Genomic DNA, 16,095 nt, shown 5'->3' with positions numbered 1-16,095 from the left:
TAGCCTCACAATGAGTTAACATTAATGTGGTTCAAATTCGTTTTAGTGAAAAAAATACGACTATACCATAATACTAAGTGTCTAAAGTAATTGAGATTAGCGAACAAGTAAATTGGTATTTATGGGCCCAATATTGATCATGTTGCGTTTGCAATTGTTAAGTGGTGTACGAACATGTCATGGGTTTTGCTAGGGCTAGTTGAATCAACGTTTGAAACGTCACACTCACAAGTGCGCGGTCTACTAACCCAAGTATTGCAAGCGTGCACAAACGGTTGGAAGTCTTTAAACTCGAGTGCGCACAAACGGTTGGAAGTGTCCAAATTGCTTCTCTAAGAGCGATAAATAATAGAGATAGGGCCCATACAATAAAATTGTTGTATGAAGGCCATGAGATGGGAAGCAACTTATATGGCACGGTACACAACAGTACGAAGAAACAAAAAGAGGTCTTGAAGGGTTTAGGGTTTCAAAATATCACAGAAAAATGGTGTACATATACAAGTAAACCCAAACAAAGTGGGCACCCAACTATGATCCGATCCTCACCACCGGAAAATTCAAAGATTGCATACATGCTAATGAGCATGAATGAGCTGATATGATGAACGCCGGACGGAATGTGATGCTGAGAAGGCTTTGTTCTTCCTTTGCTTTGGACGAACGAATCATAATTTAGATGAACTACTAGATAAAGCATGATTGACTAGCTCCCTCCTCAAGATCTTCCCTGCTGGAGATTTTGGAATGGAGTTGATAAACGCTACCCGCCGTATCTTCTTGTACGGTGAAACCTGCAATAAGAACGCACCAACACCAATGTGAAAGCCTATAACATACAAAGCTGCTCCTCAAATCTGCAGTTGAACCCTAATATTCGTGATGAGAATTGTTCTCTTTTTCCGTAAATATGTATGTAAAGCTACGTATATGAGCAATTTTAATTCGAAAGCTGTGAAGAAAACTTGTATGCACATTCAGTTACAGATTTTCCATTCAGGAGCTTACTTGTTTTGCAACGAAATCCATAACTAGAACTTCGGTGATGTTGCTTCCAGGCTTTCTAACCACATAGGCCATGGGAATCTCCCCTGCATCTTCATCCGGATACCTGTTTTACGAACCCAAATGGGAAGAACAAAGAACTTGTAAACCTTGAGGAAAAAAAATACACAAAAAGAAAAACCAGTAGATTATTCCAGAAACTGTGATCTTTCGACTATCTGCGCGAACACATGCCACTCGTTTTCTTTTAGCCTTCTGGGATGAGGGTGGGACGGCATAAAACAAGATTTCGTAAAGGCCATCTTATCAGCAAAATATCAGTTTAAACGGAAAATTTTCTCTATACCTTTTTTTCCCCTTAAATGCACCAATTTATTGTCTACAAATAAATCTAAACTTCTTAGAATGACATAGCACAAAAGATACATACGGAATCACAGCAGCATCGGCAATGTCAGGATGGGATAGAAGTATATGTTTCAACTCACTGGAGGTACCTGCAATTTGTTCCAGAATTAGAGACACCGAAAATAACACATTACTTAAAGGGATTGTTCAAATGACTTTTACAGTGATCTTTGTTATGAGTGAACTTTCAAAGGGTCTCAGTTTCAGTCACCTGATATGCCTTGTACTTTATCAACTCCTTCAACCTGTCGACAATGTAGAGGAACCCCTCGTCATCGAAATAACAAAGATCACCAGTCTTCAACCACCCGTCTTTGTCCAAGGTCTCAGCAGTTGCCTTCTCATCTCCTACATAACCTGTAAATGTTATAAAGGTTTCGAAAAGGTCATTTGGATATGGAACTACATTGTCATCACTGCAAAATTAAACTGTAAGAACAGGGTGCCGAAAAACTTACAATCATCTTACCACGTTTTACATTTGCAATGTGGGATAACTGAGACATGGCAAGTGTTCATTGTTAGTGTGTAAATTGTGATATGATGTGGCAGTTGGTTTTCTAGCTCATATTGCTAGGATTGTGTGTATGTTGTCTTATTAAGTCTCATAGGTCTTAAACAAGCAAGTGTATATGTGTCTTCATCTCATAGGATGTAAGATGGATGGCTAGGATTTGTTGGATGTAATTTGAATACTGCCAAGTTTAAATTGTAATAGCAATTAAGAGGAGTGAGACTTTTCTCACTCATTCTCGGTGGAATGAAACAGTGAAATCATTTTGCAGAGTCATATTCTCTGCATTCTTCATATTTTTCTCTCACTGCATCATCTTCTTCATTGCTGTAAACAGTTTTGATTCCATATTACCTGTGAGTCACAGCTCACAGGGAAGGTTAAAATTCGTTTTAACACTAACATGGCCTCAGAGCCTTGTTGGGTCTGATTTTCTGGGCGTAGATTTTGTGAGGGTTTACTCTAGCAACATTTCGTTGCAGAGAAAGTCAGTGAGAGTGAGAAGTGAGATCTTAGTCTAACACGGCTGGATCTGGTGGAGGAGAGCTTCGTGCTCCGATATTCAACGAAGAGAATTTCGATTTCTGGCAAATTCGAATGAAAACAATTTTCTGATCTCACGAGCTGTGGAGCATTGTTGAGATGGGTTTTCTACCTCCAACGATGGCGGAGGGTGAGATAGCAGAGGCGGAGATGAAATTGCATCGTGAGAATTTGGTCAAGGATGCGAGGGCTCTTGGAATCATTCAAGGAGCAGTGTCGGATCAAAATTTTCCCCATATTGCAACTCTAGAAACTGCGAAGGCAGCTTGGGATATTCTGAAGCAAGAGTTCGTAGGAGATAAACATGTTCGATCTGTGAAATTACAAGGTCTTCGTCGTGATTTTGAATATACTCGTATGGGTGAAAGTGAATCTCTAGCTGCATATTTAGCTAGGTTGTTTGATTTGATAAATCAGATGAAAAGTTATGGTGAAGATCTTAGTAATCAAAGAATTGTGCAAAAGTTGTTGATCAGTTTACCTAAATCATATGATAGTATTGCTTCTGTTATTGAAAATACTAGAGATATTGATGTAATTGATGCACAAGATGTGGTTGCCATCCTGAAAGGGTATGAACAGAGATTAAATAGGCATGAAGAGAATAGCACTGAACGTGCATTTTCTAGCTTAGATATTTCATCTAAGAACAGTAAAGTTGGTAATCAGTTTACCAAGACTGGTGGATCGAAATCTCAGAAGAATTTCAAGTTCAAAGGGAAGCAGTGGACTAACAGGTTCACTCCGGGTGTCAGGAATGAAGCAAATAACTCTGGTAACTCTGGAGGTGCTTGTAAATATTGTGATAAACTTCATTATGGAGAATGCTGGTTAAAAAGGAAGATTAAATGTCACAAGTGTGGGAAACTTTGTCATATTGCTAGAGTTTGTAATCTCAACAAGAATGTCCAGCAAGGAAATTTTGCAAACAAAGTGGTAGAACAAAAGAACTTTGCAAATAAGATGGGAGAACCTGGAAATCTGTTTATGGTTAAGCAATCAATTGAAGTGAAGGCTGTGAGTGATGCCTAGTATATAGACAGTGCGTGCAGTAACCATATGACTTCCAGAGAGGAGTTACTTGTGGAAATTGATAGAAGTATTAAGGCAAAAGTGCAAGTTGTCACAGGGGTTCTTGTTGATGTGAAAGGAAAAGGAACCTTAGTCATTGACACTAATAAAGGGAAAAGGTACATAAGAGAAGTTATGTTGGTACCTGGAATTGCAGAGAATCTACTCAGTGTTGGGCAGATGACTGAACATGGGTATTTTCTGGTATTTGGTGATTATAAGGTGGATATTTTTTATGACAGAACTCTGACAAATTTAGTGGTTAGTGTGAAGCAAAAGGGAAACAAATGCTTTCCACTTGTGTTCAAATCAAACGATCACTTGGTACTGAAAACCAATGTGCATCAGAGTAGTACAATGTGGCATAAACGGTTTGGTCACCTGAATTATAGGAGTCTGCAACAATTGCAGGAGCATGATATGGTTCTTGGGTTACCTGAAATGCATGACAGTGAAGGTGTATGTCAGGGATGTGCATTTGGTAAGAATCATAGAGTGTCATTTCCAAAGGAGTCAGTTTGGAGAGCAAGAATGCCATTGGAACTCATACACTCAGATGTGTGTGGTCCTATGTAAACACCAACCATGAGTGGAAACAGATACTTTGTTACATTCATTGATGATTATTCACGGATGTGCTGGATATATCTCTTGAGACACAAGTCAGATGTCTTTCATGTATTCAAGAAATTCAAAGCGATGGTGGAACTTCAAAGTGGTTTTTTTCTGTGAAGAAATTGAGAACAGATAGAGGAGGAGAATTCATCTCAAATGAGTTTGAACAGTTTTGTGAAGCTTTGGGTTTGGAAAGGCAGCTTACTGTTGCATACTCTCCACAACAGAATGGAGTTGCAGAGAGGAAAAACAGAACTATAGTGGAGATGGCAAAGTGTATGCTTCATGAGAAAGGTCTTCCTTATAGTCTTTGGGATGAAGCTGTGGTTACATCTGTCTATTTGCTCAACAGATGTCCTACAAAAGCATTGGAAAATGTGACACCTTTTGAGAAATTCAGTGGAAGAAAACCTGGAATTAAACACTTGAGAGTGTTTGGCTCATTAGGTTATTCTCTTATTCCAGGAAATCTGAGACATAAGTTGGATGAAACAAGTGTCATTGGTATTTTTATTGGATATGGCACTTGTGAAAAGGGGTACAGATTACTTAATCCTGAAACTCAAAAAGTAATTCTTTCAAGAGATGTTATTTTTGATGAGAATGGTAAATGGGATTGGGATAAACAAAAAATCAAAGAAGTGTACATTCCATTTGCTGCAAGTGAATCTCTAGAGATGAAAGAAGCTGATGAGAATTATGATTTCATGGAACAAGTTGTTACTGAAGCTTCTCAGACTCAAATTACAGATTCTCCATTCATTGAGTCTGGAAGTGCTAGTGACTCAATTTCTACACCTCAGGTTGATCATACTCCTCTAAGATATAGAAATTTGAGTGAAATCTATGAAAGATGTCATGTGTGTATTGTTGAACCAAAATCCTATTATGAAGCTGCACATGATGAAGCATGGAAGAAAGCCATGGAAGATGAAATGAGCATGATTGAGAAAAATAAGACTTGGGAATTAGTGAAAAGACCATCTGATAAACCTGTGATTGGTGTGAAATGGGTGTACAAAACTAAATTGAATCTGGATGGATCAGTTCAAAAGAACAAGGCTAGGCTTGTTGCAAAAGGCTATGCACAAAAGCCATGAATTGATTATAATGAAACTTTTGCACCTGTTGCAAGGTTGGATACAATCAGAACATTAATTGCACTGGCAGCAAAGAATAAATGGAAGCTGTTTCAATTGGATGTAAAGTCGGCATTCTTGAATGGTGTGCTAGAAGAGGAAGTGTATGCCGATCAGCCAGATGGGTTTATTGTACAGGGAGATGAAGATAAGGTCTACAGGTTACATAAAGCACTGTATGGTCTGAAGCAAGCACCAAGGGCCTGGTATGGTGAAATAAACTCATATCTTACACTCTGTGGGTTTAAGAAAAGCACCAGCGAAGCAACTTTGTATACCAAGTGGAGGAAAGATTCAGAAATGATTATAGTATCCATTTATGTTGATGATATAATATACACTGGAAGTTGTCAGGAATTGATGGATGCTTTTAAATCTGATATGATGCTCAAATATGAGATGACTGATCTTGGACTCTTACATCACTTTCTTGGCATGTGAGTAATGCAAACTGAGGAGTATATTTTCATTAATCAGAGAAAGTATGCTTCCTCCCTACTGAAGAAATTTGAACTTCAAGATTGTAAGTCAGTGAGTACTCCATTGGTTTCAGGTGATAAATTGAGAAAAGAAGATGGAAGTGGGACTGCAGATGAAGCTCAATATAGACAAATTGTAGGCAGTTTGCTGTATCTCACAGCAACTAGACCTGATATAATGTATGTTGCATGTCTGCTATCTCGGTTTATGCATTGTCCAACCAACAAGCACTTTGGGACAACAAAGAGAGTGCTAAGATATGTTCGAGGAACTCTTGATTTTGGCTTGGAATACAAGAAAGGTGAAGGGGCAATCTTAGTGGGATTTTGTGACAGTGACTGGAGCGGTTCTGAAGATGATATGAAAAGTACATCTGGGTATGCCTTTACGTTTGGCAATGTAATTTTCTCTTGGTCTTCAGTCAAGCAACAATGTGTTGCATTATCCACAGCTGAAGCAGAGTACATTAGTGCATCTGAAGCAACTGCACAGGCTACTTGGTTGAGATTTGTTTTGGAGGACTTTGGTGAAATGCAAACAGTTGCAACACCAATGAATTGTGACAATACCTCAGTCATAGCTATCACTAAAAACCCTATCTTTCATCAGAAGATCAAGCATATCAACAGGAGATGCCATTTCATAAAGGAAGCACTGCAACAATGAGTAATTGAGCTGTTGCACTGTCCTATGAAAGAACAAATTGCTGATATTTTTACAAAGGCATTGGCAAGGGAACAATTCAGTTATTTGAGGGAACTTCTTGGAGTTAAATCAGTCCACAATTTAAAGGGGGTTGTTAGTGTGTAAATTGTGATTTGATGTGGCAGTTGGTTTTCTAGCTCATATTGCTAAGATTGTGTGTATGCTATCTTATTAAGTCTCATAGGTCTTAAACAAGCAAGTGTATATGTGTCTTCATCTCATAGGATGTAAGATGTATGGCTAGGACTGGTTGGATGTAATTTGAATACTGCCAATTTTAAATTGTAATAACAATTAAGAAGAGTGGGACTTTTCTCACTCATTCTCGGTGGAATGAAACAGTGAAATCATTTTGTCATATTCTCTGCATTCTTCATCTTTTTCTCTCACTGCATCATCTTCTTCATTGGTGTAAACAGTTTTGATTCCATATTACCTGTGAGTCACAACTCACAGGGAAGGTTAAAATTCGTTTTAACACTAACATTCATTACCTTTCATGACCGATGGACCTCGCAGCCATAGCTCACCCCTCTTGCCGGGAGGCAATGCCTCTCCTGTTTCAGGGTCGACAATCTTGGCTTCCATATTTTCTGATAGGCGGCCCACAGAAGCATGCGACTTAGTCTCTTCGGAGTCTATCATCCTCGTCGCCCCTGCTCCGGTCTCCGTCAAACCATATCCCTAAACAGCCACAATATTCAAACAAGTGACAGACGACAGCAATGCGTGTATTAAACGTGTGCCTACTAACTGCTACTCTAGTTTAACGAAAAAGATTTGAACTTGAGTGCAAGATTCGAACTTGAATTATATACTGTATATGCCTTTTTTAATTAAACGTGTACTTTTATTTCACGTACAAGTTTTCTTGCTAGGAAAGAAAATTAGAGCACAAGTTAAATAATTTTTCAAAAAACGCGGGAAGTTAAAAGATAAACAAATACCAACGGCCAAGGTTTTGCGCCGTTTACTTAACTATCAATCAACGGTCAAGAATTAAAATTAGGAAGTTAATGCGACAATGTTAGTTCTCTGACCTGTACAATTTCAACAGTGGGAAATCTCTCACGGAATCTGTCAACAACGTCCTTTCCCAGCGGCGCACCGCCACAGCGGAGAAGCCGAAGCGAGCTGAGATCGTATTTCTTAACCAGCTCCGACTTCGCCATTGCAACGACCAGCGGCGGCGATACCGGCATGTACGAGATTTTGTGCCGCTCCACGGCCCTCAGCATTGATTCGAAGTCGAACCTCTCCATCAAAACCAAGGTCTCACCCATTGCCACCGCCCGAACCACCATGAAGAACCCGAACACGTGGAACAGAGGCAGCATGAACAGCGACACCGCTTGGCCGTTGGGTAGGTCCGGGTCGGGTTCGCGAAGGGCATGGAGCCCAGCTATGACGGCGATGAAGTTGCGGTGAGATAAGAGAACGCCTTTGACTCGGCCGGTGGTGCCGGAGGAGAAGAGAATCGTAGCCGGGTCGGTCTGGTTGACTGTAAACCGGAGGTCTGGTCGTGTTTCGGATGAACCGACCCGGTCGAGCATGGAGAGGAATTCGGGCGAGTCGAGGAGTATAACGTTGCGGATTTTGTCGTTACCCTTGGGGAGCTTCTGAGCGGTTACTGACGTGGCGAAGGCGATGACTGGTCGGGTTAGCCGGACCTGGTGGGCGATCTCGGACTCGGACCCGACAGGATTAGCTGGCGAAACGACGACGCCTAAGGCGAGGAGAGAGAAATAGAGGACGGGGACGTGGAGGGAAGGAGGGGAGAGAATGAAGGCCACGTGACCTTTGGAGAGAGAGGGGGCAAGGGATTGGAGGGAGAGAGTGAGGGAATGGATTTGGCCGAGGAAAGTTTGGTAGGAAACATGGCGGTCGGAGGCGGCGTCGATGAGGACGGAGGTGGTGGGCGAGGCCGTAGAGGATTGGAGGAGGGAGAGGGTGAACTGGGTGAGGGAGAGGGGTTGGGAGAGTGGCGGGAGTGGGACCGGAGGCCGGAGAGTATGGAAGGTCTTGGTTTGTAGGCAGTAGCCGCTCTTGGGATTTGGTGTGGATTCGTCCGCCATGGTTGAAGCTTCAGTTGGACGTGCTTCGTGAAAGTTGTAAGTGCTTGTAAGTTGGAAGACGAAAACGAAGGGACAGGCGACGAAAGAGACAGACGTATTTGATTTGGCTTTTTCCTAGGTTGGGTATGGGTTTGCTTTCCCCAATTATGTGTCTCATTTGTGTCTCATTTTTAGTTTCGTGACACATGTCATTTGCTTAAGTTGAAACTTCACACCGTTACTTTTGCATAAAATTTAATTAAAATTGAAAAATGAAAAAAAAAGAAAAGAAAACGAAACGACATATACGCCTACCAACAGCCTCCCCCAATCGTTTTTGCAAATCTCCCTGCAATCCTTCAAAGAAACCCTTAACCCTCATCATCCTGCATCCATCAAATTGCAGGGTCTCAAACTTCCCTTCAATTTCAAAATTCGAACCTCTCCCGCAAGTCAAAAGTTGCAAGCTACATCCCTCCTTCCTTCTCTGATCCAACCGCGAGGCAAGATCAGGTGAGTATTCTCTTTCTCTCTCTCCATTGGTTTTCTTTGGTTATTTCCTATACCCACTTCACAGGTATTGACGAGATGAATCGATCACCGGGAATTTGAAGAGAGAGGAAAGGAAAGAAATCTTAGCCAATTGTGAGGAGCAGCGATGACGGCAATGGCGTGGTTGCAGTGGTTGGCGGCGATGGGTTGTGTAGTTGCAGTCGGTGGTTATCCAGTAATGGTTTTTATTTTTTAGTTTTTTAATTAATTTATGAAAAGTTAACAGTGTTAAGTTTGGTGTTACGTTAATAGATAAGTGTCAAATAATTAAAAAAGAGACAAATGAGACATCAAATTGGGGACAGCAGAACCCTGGCCTTTTCCTAGTTGGGTGCTTTTGTGGTTGTAAAAAGTTTGAGTTTGGGGAAGCAAATAATTCAGGTAAGGAAATGTGGAGCATACGTGGATTTTATGCGAAATTAAATCCCGACGTTGACTCTTTTGGGGTTGCCATATAAATATAAGAGAAATGTTAGGGTGCATAAATTTTTTTTTTTTGTAAAATTTATAAATTAAATGATGTATTATCAATAAGAATGATTATGTTTGTCAATGCTTAATTAATAAATCAATCATCAACTTCTATATATCGTTTAGTTTAGCAAATTTAGAATTCGTTTGGATGTACTTTTAAAATGATTGAAAGCACTTTTAGTGAAAATGTTTTTGGACCTAATTCTTAATAAAAATGCAATTAAATCCTGGAAAAACACTTAAAGTTCATAGAAAAAGCACATAACTGGTGCTTCTTGCAGAAAACACTTCAAGTGTTTTTGGAATCCAAAAACATTTTCTCTATCCAAACGAGCACTTAGTCTATTTAGCATTACCCTAAATATAAACAAAGGGTAATGCTAGGGAGACTAAATCTGTTGATAAATTTGCAAAACAAAATGATGTGTCATTGTTGACCCTAGAAATTACAAAGCCTACGTGGCGCGCAGGCCGAATATATTCTAAGCTAACTACGTCATTCGGTGATTGCGGGGCGTGCCAACTCGTCGGCCGAGGCTCGGCCGAGGAGTAAATTTGATGATGCTGCGTTGGGTCGCGCTACTGACTTCTGCGTCTTGCGATTGCGGCCGAGAAAGGAACGCGTCTCGGCCTCTTGGGTTCTCGAGCCTGAAGACAAGGCTGCTATTTCTTACAAAGTTCACGAACCGAATTCGGCTTACAATGTGCCGAATGTAATAACTGTAACACCTCACCTCGCCGAGAAGGCTAATGAGATGACCTCGACCAACAAGGATTCGAAAACCCTTCTCGACCGAGACTTGGATAGGCAATCGACCGTTCTCGCCGCAGTGCTGTTGATGCCAACGGAAGATACTGCGAGACCGACCGACTCTACGGTGACAGAGCTATCTATGCCGACTTAAGATATCACCGGTTGCTTCCACAGTGCTGTTGATGCCAACGGAAGATGTGTCAGCGAAAAAGGAAAAGAAAAAGATCTCAAGTTGTGAGAGTTTGCGCAGGGCAATTTTTGTGTTGATTTTGTGGGGGTTTTCCATTGCTGAATGTCTTGTATTTATAGTAGCAGAACACCGAGCCCGAGTTCCAATCCTATTTGAACTAGGTTTCCCTCTCCGGATGACCTCGATCAGTCCTATCTCTGCTAGGACTACGAATCTAGTCCTTAACTGAGCCGGATTCGCCTTCTAGTTTTACTGATCTCGTCAAGGGTCCCTATTGTATTAGGACTCGACTTGCACTCTGATTTAACCGACCTAGGCTTGGAAACCCATGAGCTGAACACCCCATGACCCTCTCGCCGTACGTCTTCCCGGACCAAAAGTGATTCCTCCCTCGGCCCAAACTGTTATTTTGGGCCCAAACATTGCCCCCTCGCTTCTGAGGTCCTCGGCCTGAAACCTTCGGCCGAGTTTTGGCCTTGAAGAAGCGAATCTACCACTCAGGATCCCAATACCCGAGTTCCAAGGCGCATTTATTGAACACGATCGCACGATCTTGATCCTGCCAAACCACTCGCCACGTGGCATCCTCTAACATGGCCAATCCCCGATAATGACGTCTGAAGCGTGCGCCTGCCCGAACCGTCTCTCCATTATGACCACTATCTCAATCCGCGAGCCAGTACATCAGTCCGTGAGCCCACCTGTCATCGTGCAGGCGTCGAACCGTCTCTCGTCATGAACTTCGCCGTCACACGCGATCGTGCGCCCCCAAAACCTAAAACCGTCGGTCTTCTCAACCGCATTTCCCAAATGTTCATCATGATTAACGATTCCTCCGGTCGATTTTGCCCCTTGTTTTGAATTTCGAACGATTGCTCTTCCCCCCCATAACTCTATAAATACCGAAATTCCCTCATTTGTACTTTTACGCTCTCAAACTTCCTGAAATCCTCTGCCATTGATTTCTAGTGCATTTCTCCTATTCCAAGTCTTCGTTTTTAAATCCCCAACCCAGACAACCCTTTTACTCCGTGCCTCTTTCACACAATGGCGTCCTTCATCTCCAAGTTTTCCAGGGAATGTGACCAACACCAGAAGATTGTTGATCGGAGCTCGATCAAGACCATCCGGTTTGAAAACGACATGAGCACCCAGTACCAAATCCTGGGTCCTCTCTTCAAGGCTACCATTCCGCCGACTATCATCGGCCTTCTCCAGGAGCACTGCCTAACACCCTTACTTCAAGGGTTTGAATGGTCGCGATGGGATGCGGCTAAACCCCAGGGCTCCTGGCTCTCGACGACCACATCCTGGGCAGCCTGGGTCGTTCGAATGGAACGACTCTTCGGCGAGCAATGGAAGGCCCTTGGCATCTACGACGCCATTCTCCTTTCGTCTATGGAAATCGTCCCCGACAAGGAGCTTCTCCAAGCCGCTCTGTGCTTCTGGTGCTCGGCCACCAACACGATGGTCCTTCCTCTGGGTCCCATTGGTCCCACCGTCCTGGATATCACTGCCATTCTGGGGACTTCGACGACCGGGATCCCTGTCGACGCGACCCTTTCTGGGCATCCGTCGAATATCGACCTGAAAACGCTCTTCGACCGTCGGGCCTTCGAGACCTTGAACCGTGACGGTCATATCCCGTCGAAGGAAGATATTCAGAAGCTCCACAAGAACTTCTGCAATTACAACACCCTCTATCTTCACTTCGCCGGCCGAGGAGAAGAGGACCTGCGAGAGGGAGAGCATGAAGCCTTCCTCTTCTACTGGTACAACAAATACGTTTGTTGTACCAAGTCAAACAAGTGTTTGGTCGAGAACATGCCGGTAGCCGAAGCCCTGGCTAGTGGTCACGTCTTGGCACTGAGTTCCAATATTCTCGCCCAACTTTTCCGCTGCCTGGCCGAGGCGACCCTCCACAAGGTCGACCCACACCAGAATGGTCATCTCTGGGTCTTCCAGCTCTGGTTGCAGGTATACTTCGCCTCCCTTCGGCCGGCCATAGCTGAATTCTCACCAACAGAGGCGCTTGGACCTCAACTGGCCTCTCGACCGACACCTCCCCATCAAGCCGAAGAGGTATTTCGGTACCTCTTTGCTCTCGACGACTTCTCCAACGACGAGTTCCTAATATGTCGTCGTCGAGACTATCCTTCCTCCATCAGGCTGCCTACCTCCCCATGGAGCGCGGAAGAGGACGCCGATCTTCGTCAGACCTGGGGGTCGTTTGTGCTTGCTCGCGACCTCCCTCTCGGCTGTGATGGGAAACGGTCAGGTTGGGAAGTATATCATCCGAACTTCCTTGCCCGACAGCTCGGCTACCTTCAGGGCTGCCCTATCCCCCTTCTCTCCTCCCGAACGGTCCTAAGCCGTGGACGCGAACCTCGTTCCTCTGAGAAGGAGTGTAGAACCGCCGTGAGGGAGTTCCAAGAGCACTGCCAAAAATTCCGGCTTCGACCAGCCACCCCAGAAACTCATTGCACCGACACCTTCGGTGAGTGGTGGGAAAATTACACCCAAGAATTCTTTAGTGCGCCGGTCGAAGATGTGGTGAGCAGACTTTTCGGCGACCGACCTAAGAAGGCCTCGGCCCCTCATATTCAAGGTACCTGTTCCATTTTCCTCCTTTCCATCAACCTTGCATATTGATTTGCCTCATTGAATTGATTGATTTACCTCACCGAATTGTCTTTATCCTTTTAGGTAGTCGGCCTTTGAGAAAGACGGAGGTAGTTGCCGCTGCTACGGCCGGGAAAAAATCGGTCGTGGCCCAAAAGGACAAACCCGCTGGTAGGGCCGTGCTGATCAAACGGCCTCACCAAGAGGCCGGGCCGGCTATCGAGCCTTCCCCGCCTGCCAAGCGGGTCAAACAACTGGCGAAGAAAGGTGCACGGGAGATCCACGTTATCTCCAGCCACACGACGACTCCCAGTGCTTCCCCTTCTCCCGCCGCCGGCCATTCTGGGGTCAAGAAACAGCCGGCTTCGGCCATAGAGACGGCCCCAGCGCGGCCTGCCTCTGTGGCCGGCGAATCAGTTGTACCTCCCTCTGTCGAGAAGGCACCTGTCTCACAACAGGCGGCTCCTACGACCGAGGGAACCTCTCCCAAGAATCCAAAGCCCACGGTCTTCGTGTTGGAAGAGAGTGAGGGGAGCGACGAGGTCCCGCTGGCGCGTCGTCCTCATACTCGCCAACAACCTCCTCCAGTATCCGAGATAGCGGTTCAAACCGGCCCCTCCTCGGATAATCGTGGCAAGCGCACGGTCGAGGAACCGACCCCGGTGGCCGAACCTCTCGTTCCTTCTCAGGACCAGGACGTCCCTGCCTCCACTGAAGCAGCTGCGCCAGTCGGCCCATCGGCAGCCGACCGTGGCAAACGGCTGCTCGAGGAACCCGAGGCCACGGCGGAATCGCCGGTCCATCCTCAAGACCAAGGCTTCCACATTCCTCCACAGGAGGTTACCTCGGCTTTTGTAAGTACCTTCAATTTTCCTCCTGATTGCTTTTCTGCTTTAGAATTCTAAACAAGGAAAAACTAAATGTCAGGTGCCTGTACATTCTTTTCACCGTCAATTCTATGCGCCGAAGGGCGTTATCTATATTTCCTGGACGCCTCAGTGGCCATCAAACGTAGATAACCTCCATCGGCCGCGTGAAGTGAGAAGCAATCTGAGACACTGGGCTCGGCCATTGAGTTCTTTAGGTTCGAGCAACGACCCTGGGGACATGGCCGAGGTCTCCTCTCGGCAGGTTAAAAACGACACCTTCTTGCTATTCTTGTCATGACTTCCTTTAAGCTTAACCTTGTCTATTCGCGCAGGCTTCATGGGAGGTTGAATTCAAGGCTCTCCTCTCCAGCACGACTGCAGAGTCCGGCCCTTCGGCCGCTCCGACTGAGGCTGCTGATCCAAGCGCCCTAGCCCAGTTGCGAGAAGTCCTGTCGCTCTCATCATCGCAAGTACTTGAGTGCAACGGTCTTGATCTGCTCGGCGTGTGTCTGAACGACCTTGGAGCCGACGGTCGCCTAAGCGGAGATGCCATTGTTCGGGCATCGTCTGCCTTGGAGCGCGTTCGGGAGACATTTAGCATCTTCCAGACTGCTCTGAAGGCCGAACAGGACCTACAAGCTGCCACGGCCGTTCAAGACACCCTCCGTCCGAAGATTGACGATCTACGGGCAAAAGGAGAAGCGTTAGCCGAGCTCGACCGTCAGATGGCCGAACTAGCAAAACGCCGGTCGGTCATTGCTTCTGAGCTTGCGAGGGACTTCGAGTCAGGTGGGAAGGATCGCCTAACTGAGTATGCGGCGGCCAAAAAACGGGTCGAACGCCTGAGGCTGGACAAAAAGAATCGGCAAGCCGAAGTCATCATGGCCGACGTGCGGTGGTTGGAGTTGAAAGCTCTGCTCAGCACTCTTCTTCCCTCGTCTCCTTGAATGTATTCGACCTACTCATTTTTGTAATACCTGTCAATTTTAATGGAATGACTTCTTCTACAACAATTTTTTTTATTCACGCATTTCCCATGTGACCGGATAGTATTTCTTCAAGAACTTCCCATTAATTGGTAATTTGTGAACTACTCCAGTCCGGTCTTTAAGATGATACGCCCCTTTGCCGTATACCTTATGCACAATGAACAGCCCTTCCCAATTCGACGACCACTTGCCGAACCTAGGATCCTTTATTCCTACGGGCAACACCGTTTGCCACACCAATTCACCCTCGTCGAACGTTTTCTGTCGTACCTTTTGATTATAGGCTCGCTCGGCAATCTGTTTCTGTGCCACCAGTAAGTTATAAGCGTCAAGTCGCGCCTCTTCCAAATCTTCTAGTTCCTGTCTCATGGACTGATTATATTCGGCGCTAAACAAACTACTTTGTTCAATTAATCGCAACGAATTTATGCTCAACTCGACTGGTAGCACCGCATCGTGTCCATAAGTCAATGCGTACGAGGTTGTTGCAGTCGCCGACCGGGGCGACGTTCGGTATGCCCATAATGCCTCGTTCAACTTCAAATGCCACATGCCAGGCCTTTCTTTTATTATTTTTTCGAGGATGCCAATCAACACTTTATTACTTGCCTCGGCCTGCCCATTCGCCTGTGGATAATACGGTGTGGACTGTTCCAGCCGAATTTTCAAGTTGGCCGTGTATTCCTTAAACCTTTCGGCTGTGAAGATTGTTCCATTGTCGGTTATGATCGTTTCTGGCACACCGAACCGGGTCACAATGTGTTCCTCCACGAAATCGCAAACTTCTTTAGATGTTAGCTCGGCATATGATTTTGCTTCGACCCACTTAGTAAAGTAATCAGTTGCGACTATTATCCATGCATGCTTAGCAGCTCCAGAAGTCGGCGTGATTTTGCCAATTACGTCCATGGCCCATCCTCTAAACGGCCATGGCTTAATGACCGAATGTAGCGATTCGGCCGGGACCCTTTGTATAGGCCCATGGATTTGGCACTGCACGCATCCTCGTGCAAACTCGATACAATCTTTCAGTATTCTCGGCCAAAAATAACCGTGTCGTCGGAGTAGCCATCACATTTTTCGTCCAGACTGGTGAGCTCCGCATACCCCT

At 44.9% G+C, this 16,095-nt stretch overlaps 1 protein-coding gene across 1 annotated transcript; it reads right to left on the bottom strand.

Moving 5' to 3' along the window:
• Nucleotides 1-448: 448 nt before the first annotated feature.
• LOC126625355 (4-coumarate--CoA ligase-like 9) lies at nucleotides 449-8,796 on the bottom strand. The gene is given in 7 exon segments (XM_050294453.1): nucleotides 449-794; nucleotides 1,009-1,111; nucleotides 1,436-1,493; nucleotides 1,496-1,502; nucleotides 1,625-1,770; nucleotides 6,975-7,164; nucleotides 7,521-8,796. Coding segments are annotated over 7 exon segments (1,665 nt in total). The 5' UTR covers nucleotides 8,556-8,796; the 3' UTR covers nucleotides 449-668.
• Between the last annotated feature and the right edge of the window lie 7,299 nt (nucleotides 8,797-16,095).

Source organism: Malus sylvestris, chromosome 6, assembly GCF_916048215.2.
Source record: "Malus sylvestris chromosome 6, drMalSylv7.2, whole genome shotgun sequence".
NCBI lineage: Eukaryota > Viridiplantae > Streptophyta > Magnoliopsida > Rosales > Rosaceae > Malus > Malus sylvestris.
Note: the sequence above shows the minus strand (reverse complement) of the source record. Positions and strands in the feature narration are given on the sequence as shown.